Raw genomic sequence first — 17234 nt, forward strand, 5'->3', positions numbered from 1 at the left:
CACCACTTTCTCTAACCAGAGCTGCCTGGTGAGAATCAAGGTCTGACTCAAGGTCTCACTTGAAAATAAGATTGGAAAGATTAGAAGCAACTCATATGGTCATGTGTAGGATGTGTGTTAGTAAACCAAGGTGTAGACAGGAGAGGGAATACTATACAGCTGGGAAAACGAGGATGCTCTTAAAATAATGATAAAGAAAATGTCCAGGATACCCTAAGTAAAAATAATAAGATACAGAAAATGCATTATATCCATTTTTAATGTAATGCGAGTAGGAGAAATAAAAAATTAGTCTATATGTACTTGATCTATGTCATGAAGCCCTGGAAGGGCTCCCACGAGTGCAAAGGAGCAGTCAGTACCCAGCACTGATGAGGGAGGGCAGCTGAGGGGAGAGCACGGACCACACGCGGAAGCGAGGTTTCTCAACACGTGGCTTTTAAGAGCATTTTGATTTGGAAACACGTAAGTACATTACCTTTAAGAAAACAAAATTTCAGTTTGAAAAATAGACCAAGTGGAGAAGGAAGGTCAGAGGAGGGATGGTTGGTAAATGGTCTCCATGTTCCCTGCAGCCTTGATGAACAGGCTGGTGGAGGAGGTGAGAGATGCCTGCATGGGCCTGTCTCCAAAGGCAGAGGGAAGGGAGGTGCCTTGGGTCCAGAGGTCAGGGGAGGGGGAGCTGTGGCCTTGAAGCCCACTTGTTGGATCCCCAGGGCCTCCCCCAGCCCTTTAGCAGAAACAGCTGATGGAGAAACCCTCTGGTGCCCTAGCCTCAGGCCCTTCTCTTGCTCCTTGCCTGGCCTGGGCTCCCTGCCTCCCAGGACAGCGGTCCTATGCTTGCTCCTCTGACCTCCTCCATGCAGGGTTTTCCAGCTGACGCTCCCTCAGACTGTGGTCTGAGCCACATCCAGAACAGAGCCCGTGGCACAGATGTTCCCATTCTCTGACTGTGACCAGCTTCTTGGAAAAATCACAGAGTCAGCATTTCTCAATTCTCCTATGAGTAGAGAGAAGAGGGACCCCTATCTCCTGCAGTCTCAAGCACCTGGCTGTCCACCTTGGGTGGGGGTGGCAGTACTGGCTGCCAATGCATGTGGCCCTTGTCTGTGTGGCTGTCTCCTCTCAAAGGTCCCCATAGAGAGGCTGGTGGGTGGAAAGAGGATAGTTATGTTCCATTAGCCCCTGCCTAGAGTCTCCACACTTTCTCGGACATTTTCTGGCTGGCTTTCCAAAAGGAAGTGGTCTGGTTGTTGCAGAACCTCTGGTGGGTCCAGCCAGAACAGGACACACAAGAGCCAGGAGATGATTCCTGGACCTGAGAAAAGTGGAAAGGGGCTCCACATTTCCTGAAGTTCTATTACCTGCTGAGCTTTGCAGGGAGACAGACCTGTATTCAAATCCTGTATTCTGTCAGGGAGTAACTGTGACTTTGTTTAAATTACATAATGTACTCTCTGAGCCTTAGTTTCATCATCTATAAAATGGGGATGACAATAATAATCTTCCTGAAGACAAAATGAATAAATGTAACAAGTCACCAAATCAGATGGTTAGTATGAAAAAATACTGGTTACTCTTTTACTCTGGGTATAAATTGCAAGGTGAATGCCAAGCAGAATTTAAGATCCTAACCCCCCATGTCTGGGTTCAAATCCCAGCTCTGCCATTTAAACCTGTGTGATCTTGGCCAGTTGACCTTTCTGTGCCTGTGAAAATGGGGACAGTGAGGACATAGTTCATTGGTTGCTGGGAGGAACAAATGAATTAGAGCAGAGCTTGACCTGCAGTGAGCACCACACGTGTGGCCTCTTGTAACTGTTGTGTCCACAGCAGTCCCCCTGCAGCCCAAGTCCTCAGGGCCCCTTTCTCAGCCGACAGAACCTGTGAGCTGTCACCTGGTCTCTTCTGGAGCCAGGCTGGGAGGGTGAAGATTCATCGCAGTTGGTCTTTTTCAGGGTCTGCATCTAACCAAGGACGGGGAGGTGGGGTGGGGAGGTCAATTCAAGCCCATGCTCTCACCTCCACTCCAACCAGCGTGTATTTCCATAAATCCCCCGTGTTTTGTCTGGAGAGAGAGTAAGCTCCCTCAGGCCACAAAGCTCTCCAAAGTAATCCATTTGGACAACCAGGCTGCTCATGGGGTGGGAGTCCCTCAGGGCTCCTCCCCTCCCTACATTAACCCCAACAAGCCTTAAGGCCAATGACATGTTCTTAGCACGACTGCCAAGAGAAGTCACTTCCCTGATCCCAGCTGCAGCCCGCCTGCCCCTCAGGCTCCTGGCTGCTCACTGCTGCCCGCAGCAGGCCATCCCTCAGGCCATCAAGTGACCACAGTGGTCCATGTCCATGCTGAGCCAGGGCCAGCTGCCCATCAACCCAGACCACTGCCCCCCAGTTACACTCTTGTTACTAGTCTGGGACCACTACTCATGCAAATCCCTTAAAACAAAAAGAGCTTGTTCTTTCTGGTGCTTTGGGCAGAAGGAAGCACTACCAGAATATTCTATTCCTTGAACCTGTCAGATGCCAACACAGTCCGAGATCCTTCCATCATCTCTCTTATTTTCTGCCCCCCTCCCATAGGACCCTGATACCCCAGATTTCTCCTCCATCCACCCCAAAGTCAGTCAAATCTTTGTTCTAATGTAAAACCAGACTTGCTCAAATACAGGCACATAAACACACCGTTTTCTGTATCTTTAGGCAAATAGGGCAGCACAAGCACCTGTCCATTCGTAGGAAGTTATAACTTTGTATTGAAACGTGGCTGACATCTTGTGGGTAGATTATTATGGCCCTATTTGGATGGATGGATCACAGGTGAGTCTTTCTTCAAGACCACCTTTCACCAGGCCCCGCTCTGTGCCCAGCCCCTCACATCATTGTCTTTGACCCTCACACTAACCTGGAAGGGTTATTATTATCCCTTGTCTACATATCAGGAACCAGACATCAGCAGGACTAGAGCCCAGGACCTCCCAGCCTGGGAACCACTGAGCGGGCCTGGCCTACAGCCTCTGCCAGCCAGGTCCTGCCCTTCCTGTGGCTGCACCTCGGGCCAGGCTCCTGTGGCTTCCAAACAGCAGGGGAGCCTCAGCCTCGTCTCTGTCTTCCAGCTTTTCCTTCCCTTAGAGGACAGATGCTAACTCACAAGGAGAGGATTCTTATTGCAAATCCACCCCTTGTTACATAGACTCCAGTGAGTCCCAGTGCAGTTAGACCGAACCACTAGGCCCTACCAGCTCCCCTGTTGCCCTTCCTCCAGACGGCGGGTCCTGGGTGGGGGTCCGTCAAGCAGAATAATTCCAGCCTCCACTGGGAACCCCATGGGGGGCAGAGCTGGGACTGACTGGCAGGGCGGAGTCTGCACCCCTCTCCCTCTGTCCCAACCCCAAATCTCAGGGGATGGGAATCCTGGCTCCTCTCCTTTCAAGGAAGCCTGATCCTTTGGAAGGAACTTGGACTGGGAGTCAGGGAGCCTGGGGTCATCCTCCAGGCCAGGCTGCACCACTGCTCTGGCTGCTCTGAGCCTCAGCTCATGGGTGAGTGAGGGCATCTAGAGGGTCCTGGAGCTTTCCCTTCTTCATTTGAAAGACCCAGCCCCTCACATCTCCTGCCAGAGTGACTCTCAGGCTGATTCCGCCTGCAAGTCAGCCTTAGAGAGAGATGGTCCAAGGGCTCTCCCTGGTGGCCACTTACAGCCAGACAGGCAGCCCCACCCAGCAGTTTCCAAGGTTCATAAAAATCATAACTGAGGAGGTCAGGATCCTGACCCTGGGAGACAGGGCAGGAGAGAACCTTGAGAATTCAATCTGCCCGCCCTCTCACACCTGGTTCCTGGGTGTCAGTGATGGGAACTATCTGAAAAGCACTGGCATTGCTGTCAGATGGGACTAGATTTGAATCCCTTGAGTTCCTAACCTCATCCCTTTAGTGGGCTGTTTAGGACTCGTCCTGCACACGGCTGTGTCCTCTCTCTGCATGAATAGGCAGCCAAGGTAGATGGCGAGGTGAGGCTGGACCAGTGAGAAGAGCCCCCCTGGTGGTGCTCAGCTCTTCGGCCAATGGCTCATCCGTGACTGCACATCTCGATGGCCTGATGTAGGCAGTGCTTCTCAAAATGTGGTCCCTGGACCAGCAGCAAGACATCAACAGGAAATTTTGGGGAATGCAGATTCCTAGGTTCCCCCACCAAGACCTGCTGAATCAGAAACTCTGGACGGGGCCCAGCAGCCCCCAGGTGATGCTGAACCAAGTGCAGTGAGAGAACGCTGTGCTCATGTACCAGGGAATGCTGAGAAGGCACCTTATGTGATTTGAATGTCTTATGCATCGGAATCACCTCTGGGATCAAAATACTAACCAGTGATTGGCACACCCCCACTCCCCCACCCCAGTGATTCTTGACCTTGTAGCAGAGGGCAGTGGCTCTCCTAGACTGGCCTGTGGTCTACAGAAGAGTCATCAGTTATTGTCACTTGGTGGCTGCTTGAGCTATGACAGGCATGGTGCTGTGGGCTCTGTATGGATCATCTCACAAGAACCCTAGAAGTTGTTAGATTCCCTTGCTTCACAAATGGAGAAACTGAGGCACAGGGAGGTTGAGTAACTCAGCCTAGGTTACACAGCTACTAAATGGCAGGATTCCAAACTGGTTACCTCCGACTCCACAGTCCACCACCTTTTCTTCCTTATTTTACAAGTGAGAGGGATGAGGTGCTAAAGGTCACCAGGGGGCACCCACCACTCCTCCTGCACCTTGGCCTGAAAGCTCCCCAGTGCTGGGGCACCAATTTCAAGATGGGCTGAATCGACCTCTGAGCTGGGTGTCACCCCCAGGAAATAATGCCTCCCTCCTGCACATAGACACAGCTGGAAAAGGGAGGGGGAGCCAGGGGTATTAACTAAGTCACCAGGACTACTCCCAGACCCACAGGATTCAAGATCTTAAGGAAATTGACACTCACCCCCATCCCAGATCAGTTGTTCATTGCCCTCTCAGTGCTGGGCAGTGTCCACTGATACCCAGCTCAGAGAGAAGAAATAAAAAGACGAGAGGAGGATCTGGAGGAGTAGACAGCATATGTGGTGGTGGTTTAATTGCTAAGTTGTGTTCTATTCTTGCAACCCCATGGACTGTAGCCTGCCAGGCTCCTCTGTCCATGGGATTCTCCAGGCAAGAATACTGGAGTGGGTTGCCATTTCCTTCTCCAGAGGATCTTCCTGACCCGGGAAGCAAACCCGGGTCTCCTGCACTGCAGGCAGATTCTTTACCGACTGAGCAACAGGGGAAGTTGAGAGCATATGGAGCCATTTTAATGCTAAAAACGCAATTTCAAAAGCAAGAAAGTTGCTGTCCTGAAAAGACAAAGGCCTCTAGTCCTTGGGGAGGTGTTGCACTCCACCAGGCAGGCAGCCCTCACTGCTATCGAATTCTCCTGGAGAGCCAGTAGAGCTCCATGGTTGCTCTGGCGTCTTCCCCTGAGTTGTCCTGTAGACACAGGACAGAGAGGGGCCTGGGGGCTGAATCCAGGCACCATGCGACCTGGGGCCTTACCTGCTAACATCCCAAGTCCAGGGCTGAAGTGGGTCGGGGTGAGTCTCCCAGGCCTCTGATACCCTAGACTCGGCAGGTGTCTGGAGCAGGCCAGTCTTCACCCATGACCCGGGGGCCCAGGCGGAGCCAGGAACAGAATCCAAGTCCTGAGGCCAGGTGTGCCCTCCAGGGGCTCCCATCTACTAGGTGGAGTTGGGGCACTGAAGACTTGGCCTCAGACCCAGAGAGGGTGGAGCAGTTCTCACAGGAGCCCAGGGCCTGGGGAACATGGACACAGATGTTTCTAGAGTGCTCCTTGCTCAGCACATTGAGAACAGAGCTCTTCAGTGAATCCAGGAGCTGACACTCTGTCCTGGGTCCCTGGTGCCACAAGCCCTGCATAGGGACCTCTGGTATTTGGGAGACACACAAATTCAGGTCCATCCCCTGCCTCCTGCACATTCCAGCTTCCCAGACAAGCCCCCCGACTCTTCAGACTGGGTCTTGCACTCTCCCCTCCCCAGGCCTGCCTCTTTTGCCTTCTCCACTAAGACACACCTGCATCCTCCACTCAGACCTGGTGTTCTGTCTGCCCCCGCCCTCCATCCCCGCTCAGGACACCTGCCCTCCCCTCTGTGGACACTCCCCACAGGTGTGCTAATGGTCAGGTCATGGGCCTCCTCCTCTTCAACCAAGAGTTTCTCAAGGATGAACAGGAACTTGTTTACCTGGATCCTCAGCCTCTGATCCAGAGCAGATGATTCATAAACATCCACTGAACTGGAAGGGCCCACATGTGTCGACAACTCCTAATGTCCAGCCTGCCTCCCTGGGCCCTTCCATCCAAATGAGCTTCCAGCCACCAGCACACACGTGCCCTGACTTGGGGTTTTGAGGGGCCTGCTCATCCAGTGACTCTGAGCTCAAGATCCCTCCCTCTCTTTTTGGAATGCCCCTCGTTGCATACTGCAACTCTCTTATCTGGGGGAAAATCTCAGAGGCTTCTCTGTGAGTAAATGTTAGTCCCCTGGTTACATCTCATCAATACTTTACCACTGAGTCCCGAATACTTAATGTGGTGCCCAAGGCTGTGAATGCCTGTCCCTGCCAGATTCTGCCCCCTCACCCCTGTCTCTCTATCTCTCTCTCCCATAAACATTGCTCAGTCCCCCTGCATCTGACAGGATCCAGACTGTGTGCTCTTTATGAGAATCTAATGCCTGATTATCTGAAGTGGAGCTGAGGTAGTGATGCTAACACCGGAGAGTGGCTGTCACTGTTTTCCATCACCCCCAGTGGCACTGTCTATTTGTAAGAAAACAAGCTCAGGGCTCCCACTGCTTCTGCAGTATGCTGAGTTGTATAATTATTTCATTATGTATCACAATGCAATAATTATTGAAAGAAATAAAGTGCACAATAAATGCAATATACTCCAATCATCCTGAAACCACCGCCTTCCTGCCTGTATGTGGAAAAATCATCTTCCACATAACAGGCCCCTGGTGCCAAAAAGTTTGGGGACTGATTCTCCAGAGGACTCTCTTGTCTATCTGGGACCTCTAGCATTTGGGAGATCCACAAAGGGAGCCCTGAGTATGAGCCCAGGACTCTGCTCACCCACACCTAAGTGAATCACCTGACTTACTCCTCCAAGGCCACTTTCTGCCCTGAGCTCTGTGGATCCACTGATGTCCTGGGATGAGTTCTAGGGTGTCTATAGAGCTCCGATAGTGAGTGCAACATTTCCAGGGTATGTGCATGCATATTTCTGGGATAGTCATAGTCTCAAAGAGATTTTTGTGTCAGAAAAGGTTAAGAGTTTCCAAGGGGCTCTCTCGTACCTTCCAAAGAAGTAGAGTCTCCTAATATTGCTGAACCAAACCGAGTATGTGAGGAAGCATGGATCTGAGAATCTCTCTGTGTTTTCCATCTGGAATAGTGACTTCCCTTGGCATCAAGATAAACTCATTCAGAGAAACCTTGTAGCCTCTCTCAACATTTAATTTCCCCAGATTGTCTCCTTCCCAAACCACAGCATCAGAGCATCCTTGAGTGGAGAGACCACTTTAGGATTTCAGTTCAGCTCTCTACCTTATAACCCAACCCTGATCTCATCACTAACTTCGTTCATAGTAATGCTTCTTAAGGCCCACTTGACTTCGCACTCCAGCATGTCCAGCTCTAGGTGAGTGACCACACCATCATGTCTGTCTGTGTCATTAAGACCTTGCTTCGTATAGCTCTTCTGTGTATTCTTGCCACCTCTTCTTAATCTCTTCTGCTTATGTTAGGTCTTATCATTTGTGTCCGTTATTGTGCCGATCCTTGCATGAAATGCTCCCTTGATCTCTCCAATTTTCTTGAAAACAATCTCTAGTCTTTGCATTCTACTGTTTTCCTCTGTTTCTTTGCATTGTGCATTTAAGAAGACCTTTTTATTTCTCCTTGTTATTCCCTGGAACTCTGCGTTCAGTTGGGTGTATCTTTTCCTTTCTCCTTTGCCTTTTGCTTCTCTTCTTTTTATTTGGTAAGTCTTCTCAGACAACCATTTTGCCTTCTTGCATTTCTTTTTCTTTGGGATGATTTTGGTCACTGCCTCCTGTACAGTGTTATGAACTTCCATGCATAGTTCTTCAGGCACTCTGTCTATCAGGTCTAATCCCTTGAATCCATTCATCGCCTCCACTGGATAATCATAAGGGATTTTATTTAGTTCATACCTGAATAGCCTCATGGTTTTCCCTACTTCTCTTCAATCTAAGCCTGAATTTTCCAATAAGGAGCTGATGATTTGAGCCCCAGTCAGCTCCAAGTCTTGTTTGCATAGAGCTTCTCTGTCTTCAGCTGCAAAGAACATAATCAATCTGATTTCAGTATTGACCGTTTGGTGATGTTCATATGTAGAGTCATCTCTTGTGTTGTTGGAAAATAGTGTTTGCTATGACCAGCGTGTTTTCTTGACAAAACTGTTAGCCTTTGCCTTGCTTCATTTTGTACTCCAAGGCCAAAATGCCTTGGCCTCTTGTCCTGAGTGTCTCTTGACTTCCTAGTTTTACATTCCAATTCCCTATGATGAAAAGGGCATCTTCTTTTGGTGTTAGTTCTAGAAGGTGTTGTATATCTTCATGGAACCGGTCAACTTCAATTTCTTCAGTATCAAGGCCTGGGGCATAGTCTTGGATTACTGTGATGTTGAATGGCTTGCCTTGGAAACGAACTAATATCATTCTGTTGTTTTTGAGACTGCACCCAAGTACTGCATTTTGGACTCTTCTGTAAATTAGTAAGATAAACTAAAACATCTTAAGAAGTTTGGTCAATTTTTAATTGTATTGTCTATTATTAAGTTGTAGAATTTCTGTCTATTTTCTAGATACTAGAGATGAATAATGCAATTTTTGTCATATTTTTAAAAAAGTTTCCAGAAATGCTTGCCTACCTCCTGCTCTAGAGCATGGTGATCACATTGATCCCAGGACCCCTTACCATATCCTGTGTCTCCGTGTCTGAGACTCACAGGGGAGGATCCACTGATCTAGAGAAGGGGGGTCAGTCCCACAGGAGCAAGGAGGGAAGGAAATAAGTCAAGGAGATGGAGAGGACTAGGGCCCCTGGAGAGGACCAGCTGCACCTGTTGGGGTTGGTAGAAAAGCAAGGTGCTGTGTGCATGACATGGTCTCATGTTTTAAAAACAGGAAAGAAAAAAGATCCAGATACGCTCTACAAATCCGTGTGCATGTCTGTACACACACGTCTACATATGACGTCAGAGCATGTGAAAGGTGTTGAAGGCTCTAATGAGGTTGAGGACACGGATGCTCCCTGGATGGAGGCATGGATGCTCCTGTGAGCAGGCAGGCAGCCTGGCCACGCCCAAGAGGGAAACTGGGGCATGGGAGGTTATCATCTGTTGTTGTTCAGTCACTCAGTCATGTCCAACTCTTTGTGACTCCACGGACTGCAGCACGCCAGGCTTCCCTGTCCTTCACTATCTCCTGGAGCTTGCTCAAACTCCTATCCATTGAGTTGGTGAGTCATCCCCTTCTCCTCCTGCCTTCCATCTTTCCCAGCATCAGGGTCTTTTCTAATGAGACAACTCTTTGCATCAGGTGGCCAAAGTATTGGAGCTTCAGCTTCAGCATCAGTCCTTCCAATGAATATTCAGAATTGATTTCCTTTAGAATTGACTGGCTTAATCTCCTTGCAGTCCAAGGAGCTCTCAAGAGTCTTCAACACCACAGTTCAAAAGCATCAATTCTTCAGCATTCAGCCTACATTATGGTCCAACTCGCACATCCATACATGACTACTGGAAAAACCGTCTGTTCAGTCACTCAGTCGTGTCTGACTCTTTGTGACCCCATGGATTTCAGCACGCCAGGCTTCCCTGTCCATCACCAACTCCCAGAGCTTGCTCAAATCATGTCCATCGAGTCAGTGATGCCATCCAACCATCTCATCCTCTGTCATCCCCTTCTCCTCCTGCCTTCAGTCTTTCCCAGCATCAGGGTCTTTTCCGGTGAATCAGTTCTTCATATCAGGTAGCCAAAGTATTGGAGTTTCAGCTTCAGCATCAGTCCTTCCATGGAAAAACCATAGCTTTGACAATATGGACCTTTGTTGGCAAAATAACGTCTCTGCATTTTAATACACTGTCTAGGTTTGTCATAGCTTTCCTTCCAATGAGCAAACGTCTTTTAATTTCGCTGCTGCAGTCACCATCTGTGGTGATTTTGGAGCCCAAGAAAATAAAACGTCTTTTAATTTAGGTCTTTTAAAATAGTTCTGCTTTGTGTCAATTATACATGAGAAGAAGAAAATATAGAAAATACTAAGCAAAGATGAGAGTGAAAGTCAGTATAAAGGGCATAGCAGCTGATTTTATGAGGCTTTTAAAGGATCAAGAAAACTGGATTTTCATATGCAATGAAAAAACTGTGCATCTACCAAACACTTCAGGAAGAAATAAAACCGATTCTATACCATCTCTTCCTGAAAACACTGTGAAGGAAAACCAAACAAATCCCTGGGCCACTTCCAGGACATACAGGTTTGCAAGCCCTGATCTGGAACAAATCAAGCTTGCATGTGCTTATGCCCAGAGTGGGGCCAGGGCCATATGGGTTCTCTTTGAGGGGGAGGGCTGGTAGCTGGCATGCCCGCTATGGTTCCAGTGTGCTCAGGTGCCAGGTCCTCTATAAGCCCTTCATACAGCTTCATTCTTTAAATTGACGTATAGTAGGTATTAAGCCCATTGTACACATGAGAAAACTGAGGTTCTGTGAGGTAACTTACCAGTTTCCTCCACACCCCACAGCCTCCCTGTAACTCTGAGTTTCCATCTCATCCCCTGCTTCCTTCTTTTGTCCTGACCTTGACCTTCCCAGCTCCCTGTCTTCCAGTCCACATGCCTGGCTGCTGGGCAGGCACGGCTCAGCCACATGCAGGCTGTGCTCTGATGGGGGTACCATCTCCAGGCTCACAGATTAGAGTGGAGGAGGGTCTGCTGGGGAGACTCAGGCAAACCTCCTGCTTTCCAGGTGGGGGAACTGAGGCCCAGAGAGGGCACAGGCCTTATCCAGGGTCACACAGCTAGAAACCCCATGCCTTTCCTTCTCCAATGCCTCCCTCTGCGCCATTAAATGGATCCAAAGCCTCCCCATCAGCATCAAACACAGCATCTTTGTTCATTTCCAATCTCTTCTTCCCAGCTTGGACGCTGCTCACCAGTCTCCCAGGCCAGGAAAATCCTCACTCAGGTAGCAGTACTACTAGATCTTTCCAGATTCACACCTGGATGGCAGCTTTGGAACTTAAGAGCCCAACATTATGTTAATTTATTCTGTGGTTCCTCCCTGAGGCTCCACCTTGAATCATGTTGGGTTGGGGTTTCCCTGCCCCAGTGGGGAAAAGTCACATATGAAGGCAAAATCGAGAGCAGGGATTCAAATAGTTCCTACTTTCTGTGTCATCTTGTCCCTATGGCCTTGCTCTCACCCCATGGCTCCTCCCTGTTCACCCCTGAAGCTGCCCTCCTCCAGGTGGGGCTGTGTCCCCTCAGGTGGCAGCTCCTTCTAGTGATCGCTGCAGGGAGGGCAGGCTGGGACATGTGTGTCTCCAGGTTGCTGTGGAAGGAGGCCTGAAGGAGGGTCCTGGGTTCCAGAGCACCAAGATTTGGTCCTGGGCTCCCACCTGTGGGTCTGCTATGCTGGGCTGTAGAGGAAAGTGCTCACACCCACAGCTTTGGGATTTTTATCCGGAGTTCTCTCTTCCTAGGGTTTTGACCTTAGGGAAAACATTTAAGTCCCCCAGTCTTAGTTTTCTCATCAATAAATGGGGTTAGCAGTACAATCCACAGTCCATTTTTTTTTTTTTTAATCCTTGGGGTTAGATAAGCTCCAGAATTCAAGATTTTTCAGCTCCAGACAGATGACATGGTATATCTACTCAACATGACATCACACCCCACTGGGGTCTGAAAACACCTTGTAATCATACACATTAGTGTTTCTGAAACTGAACCCTTTGAATATTCACACTAAGGGAAATAAATAGAGATCATAAATTCTGTAAGATCTGTTCAGTTATAATTTTACTACCAAATAATTTTTAAAAAATTTGTTAATGTTAGAAGACTTCAAGGGATGGGTTTGCAGATAAGGACCATCCTACCCTGTGTTTCTATAGATAACGCCACACAGTTCAGAGAGATCCAAAATGTTGGTGGATTGTGGCCAGACCAACCCAGCTGTGAGGTTTGGGATAAGACAAGTCTCCTGACAAGGCCAAGGCTGATGGTGGGGAGAACCCTTCTGGAGTGGCTGTGCTGTTACCCACGTGTCTGAGCCGTTGGTTCCAGCTCCACAGATCCTGAGCCTCAGCCGTCACAGGGCCTTGAGCCTTCTCCAGTCGTCTGACTTAATCCTCCTCCAGAGTTGGATCTTTCTCTGATGGGTCATCAGTGAAGACCACTGCTATACTGGTGGCTGTGACCTGCCAGAATTCACAACACCATGCCCACCAGGGCGACTTCCCCAGAAAAAGATGAATGGGGCAAGGTGTGCTGCCTCCTCCCCTGCCACAGCTCTTCTCCACCTGCGTGGCTTTCTCCCTGGTGGCCGACATGGGCATTTGGAGAGGAGTCATAGGTGACTGGTCCATGTCCGTCTGGGGCATCTGTTTTGCTGTGACCCTCATCATCTCCATTGTTGAGTTATGTGATCTCCCATCCTGCTTTCCCTTCTACTGGTACACCTTCCCCGTTACCTATGCCTGCTACACCGCCCTCATCTGCCTCTCAGCCTCCATCATCTACTCCATCGCATATGTCCAGTTCCTGCCTTACGGTCCTTACCGGGACCGGGCCGTCGCCGCCACTGCCTTCTCCTGCAGCGCATCTGTGTTTTATGCCTTGGATGTGGCCTTCACGTGGAACTGGTATGATCTCGATGATACCATCTGCTACGTGCACACTGGGCCAGGCCTGCTGAAGGTGCTGGAGACCTTGGTGGCCGGGGTCATCTTCGCCTTCATCAGCAGCCCCTCCCTGTACCTGCACCCTGTTGAGCACCACATGGCCCTGGTGTGGTGTGTGGCCGTGTATTGCGTCTGCTTCATCCTAGGAGCCGTGGTCCTCCTGTTGAAACTGAGAGAACGGGAATATAGACTGTGCATCCTGTACCCCATTTTCCAGCTTGTGCTCACCTTGTTCTCCACCCTCCTCTACATCAGCACTGTGGTCCTCTGGCCTCTCTACCAGTTCAATGAGGAGTTTGGGGGGCAGTCCCAGCTGTCCAGTGTTGTGAGCTGCAGTGATGAGCTCGCCTACGACATGTGCCTCTGGGATCGCCTACTGGCTGTGGCCATCCTGACAGCCATCAACCTGCTGATGTACATGGTCGACCTGGTGTACTGGGCCCGCCAGGGTTCCATAGGGACTGAGGATGTCTCCAGTGGTCCTGATGCTGTCCTGTCCCACCTGCTGTTTTCAGAGAGTGAAGACGCCCTCTGACGTCCTCTTCCTGGCTCCCCTCCCTCCCTCCTCACACCCTTCCCCGTTCATCTCACTCTGTTTCCTTCCCTCCTGCTGTGCCTCCTCGCTTTGTTGCCCACATCCTGTTGTGCCTCTTTCTCTAGCTTTTCTCATTTTTTTACATTTTCTGTTTTTTGCCCCTCTTCCATTCATGTTTGGCTTTTTCATCTCCTGTGTCCTGACCACCTCCCCCCATTTTCCTTCTTCTGATCCATCAGGACCTGAGACTCCTTCCTCCTCTGCCCGTGGCCCCCTCCCACCTCCTAAGGTGCTGACTCCACAGCACACAGCCCTCTGTGCAGCTGTTCACACCCTGAGCCTCCGGAGGGGCCTCAACGCCAAAGCGTGTCTGCACTCCTGGTGGTGTCTTAGTTGGTGGTATCGGGGGGTGGGGGTGGGCAGCTAGGGGATGGACCCCTCTTTATCCATTTCTCCGCTGATGAATGTTTAGGCTGCTTCCATGTCTTGGTTATTGCAAACAGTGCTGCAGTGAACACTGGGATGCATGGATCTTTCCAGATGATGTTTTTCTCCAGATATATGCTCATGAGTGTGACTGGAGGGTCATATGATAGCTCTATTTTTAGTTTTTAAAGGAACCTCCATGCTGTTCTCTGGGCTTCCCTGATGGGTCAGACAGTAAAGAATCCACTTGCAATGCAGGAGACTTGGGTTCGATCCCTGGGTTGAGAAGACCCTCTGGAAAAGGGAACGGCTACCCACTCCAGAATTCTTGCCTAGAGAATCTCATGGACAGAGGCGCCTGGCAGGCTACAGTCCATGGGGTCACAAAGAGTCAGACATGACTGAGCAACTTTCATATACTATTCTCCATAGTGGGTGTATCAGTTTACATTCCCACCAACTGTGTAGGAGAGCTCCCTTCTCTCCACACCCTCTCCAGCATCTATTGTTCGTGTGGATTTTTTGACGATAGTCATTCTGGCTGGTGAGAGGTGAAATCACATTGTTTTGATTTGCATTTCTCTAATAAATAACAATGTTGAACATCTTTTCATGTACCTATTGCTATCTGTATGTCTTGGAGAAATGTCTTCTTATGTTTTCTGCCCATTTTTTGGATGGGTCGTCTGTTTTGATGCTGCTAAATGTCACAAGCTTTTTGTAAATTTTGGAAACTAATCCCTTATTGGTCATGTCATTTGCAAATATTTTCTCCCAATCTGTGGGCTGTCTTTTCATTTTGTTTATTGTTTCCTTTGCCTGCAAAAGCTTTAGAGTTTAAGTAGCTCCCGTTTATTTATTTTTGTTTTTATTTCCTAGAGACAGATTAAAAAAAAAAGATATTGCTGTGATTTACATCAGGCAAGGCAACCTATAGATTCAATGCAATCCCTATCAAATTACCAATGGAATTTTTCACAGAACTAGAACAAAAAAATCTCAAAATCTGTATGGAGACACAAAAGGCCCTGAACAGCCAAAGCAATCTTGAGAAAGAAAAGTGGAGCTGGGAGAATCAGGCTCCTTGACTTCAGACTATACTACAAAACTACCGTCATCAAAACAGTATGATACTGGCACAAAAATAGAAATTAAAGATCAATGGAACAAAACAGAAAACTGAGAAATAAGCCCATGAACCTATAGACCCAGGGACTGAACTGGGTCTCTTATATCTCCTGCATTGGCAGGCACGTTCTTTACCACTAGCTCCATCTGGGAAACCCTATGGACAATTAATCTATGACAAAGGAGGCAAGACTACCCGTTGTTGGAAGGATATTCTCTTCAACAAATGGTGCTGGAAAAACTGGACAGCTACATGTAAAAAATGAAATTAGATCATTTTTAAACTGCATACACAAAAATAAGCTCAAAATGGATTAAGGACCTAAATGTGAGACTGGATACTATAAAACTCATAGAGGAAAACAAAGGCAGAACACTTTTCAACTAGCTATGTTTTCTGTACTTTGCCTTTTTTTTTTTTTTTACAAAATTATTGTTTCTTGCATTAATAAATGTGTGATTGAGCCTCCAATAAAAATAATAATGACCAGGTGACTTGAAATGATTGACTTGATGTATAGTTTGTAAGACCCATGATTGTAATAATGTGACTCTAGATATGGGAAGAAGGAATAGAACGGAATCATTACCTGGAGCTGACAGACTAGTAAGACAGGGGGTCTAGAGGCTTTTGGCTACTGTTAACAGAACCTCAGATATGCAGATGACACCACCCTTATGGCAGAAAATGAAGAGGAAGTCAAAAGCCTCTTGATGAAAGTGAAAGAGGAGAGTGAAAAAGTTGGCTTGAAGCTCAACATCCAGAAAATAAAGATCATGGCATCTGGTCCCATCACTTCATGGGAAATAGATGGGGAAACAGTGGAAACAGTGTCAGACTTTATTTTTTGGGGCTTCAAAATCACTGTGGATGCTGATTGCAGCCATGAAATTAAAAGACGCTTACTTCTTGGAAGGAGAGTTATGACCAACCTAGATAGCATACTAAAAAGCAGAGACATTACTTTGCCAACAAAGGTCCATCTAGTCAAGGCTACGGTTTTTCCAATAGTCATGTATAAATGTGAGAGTTGGACTGTGAAGAAAGCTGAGCGCTGAAGAATTGATGCTTTTGAACTGGTGGTGTTGGAGAAGACTCTTGAGAGTCCCTTGGACTTCAAGGAGATCCAACCAGTCCATTCTAAAGGAGATCAGTCCTGTGTGTTCATTGGAAGACCTGATGCTAAAGCTGAAACTCCAATACTTTGGCCACCTCATGTGAAGAGTTGACTCACTGGAAAAGACTCTGATGCTGGGAGGGATTGGGGGCAGGAGGAGAAGGGGACGACAGAGAATGAGATGGCTGGATGGCATCACTGACTCGATGGAGGTGAATTTGAGTGAACTCTGGGAGTTGGTGATGGACAGGGAGGCCTGGCGTGCTGTTATTCATGGGGTCGCAAAGAGTCGGACACGACTGAGCGACTGAACTGAACTGAACAGAAACTGAGCAATATCACACTGAGTGGCCTATATAAAAAATGAGCATTCCTAGGACCCGGGGACGAATTGGTCAAAAGTGTCTCCCAAGCCTTGCTTGAAATTTAGAGGGGAATGGCCATAGAATTGTGTAATAAAAAAAGTTCAAACCACCCAGTTCTACAAGAATCAAGTCATTAGCTACTGTCATCACTGACCTAGAATCCACCCTGGAAGGAATTCATGGCAATGACCACGATAAGGCAATTTGTGCTCTGGGAAAACTGGCAGAACCAGCCCTCAGATTCTTAGACATTTCCAGTAGCAATTTTTACAAACCCAATTTCTTGCATTTTCTAGAAAAGCACTAAAACCATTAACTATGGTATCTGGTCTTTTTGAAGATCAATAACTTTGTCAAGAAGTGTGCTTGTTTGCATGTACCCCTTCCCTGAATCACATACATAGTGGCTCCCATTTACCTCTTTGGAACAGTTCTCACAGCTTCCTGAAAGAATGTCTTCCTGGTTATAATTTTTATATTGGCTTGAATAAAATTTTTCACTTCTTTCTTAATTGATTTTCACTCATTTTTTCATAGATGTGAGCAAGTGTGCATTTATAAATATTTCCATAAGTTAAGTAAAGGAAATTCATATTCTTCTATTTTCATGAATTAAATTGAACATAACTCTGTGACCTCACTTC

The 17234-nt window shown here is 48.0% G+C and overlaps 1 protein-coding gene across 1 annotated transcript; it reads left to right on the forward strand.

Moving 5' to 3' along the window:
* The first annotated feature begins 12607 nt into the window (after nt 1–12607).
* LOC129550035 (myeloid-associated differentiation marker-like) lies at nt 12608–13553 on the forward strand. Its single transcript, XM_088829800.1, has one exon. It carries the CDS (start codon nt 12666–12668, stop codon nt 13551–13553), a length of 888 nt encoding a protein of 295 aa, XP_088685926.1. The 5' UTR covers nt 12608–12665.
* Nucleotides 13554–17234: the final 3681 nt, after the last annotated feature.

This window comes from Moschus berezovskii, chromosome 21 (assembly GCF_049115385.1).
Source record: "Moschus berezovskii isolate FMDL1 chromosome 21, NW_MosBer_1.0, whole genome shotgun sequence".
Lineage (NCBI taxonomy): Eukaryota > Metazoa > Chordata > Mammalia > Artiodactyla > Moschidae > Moschus > Moschus berezovskii.

Bases quoted from the DNA above. Each gene is read 5' to 3' on its own strand.
- LOC129550035 (XM_088829800.1), top strand. From the start codon at position 12,666: ATGGGCATTTGGAGAGGAGTCATAGGTGACTGGTCCATGTCCGTCTGG.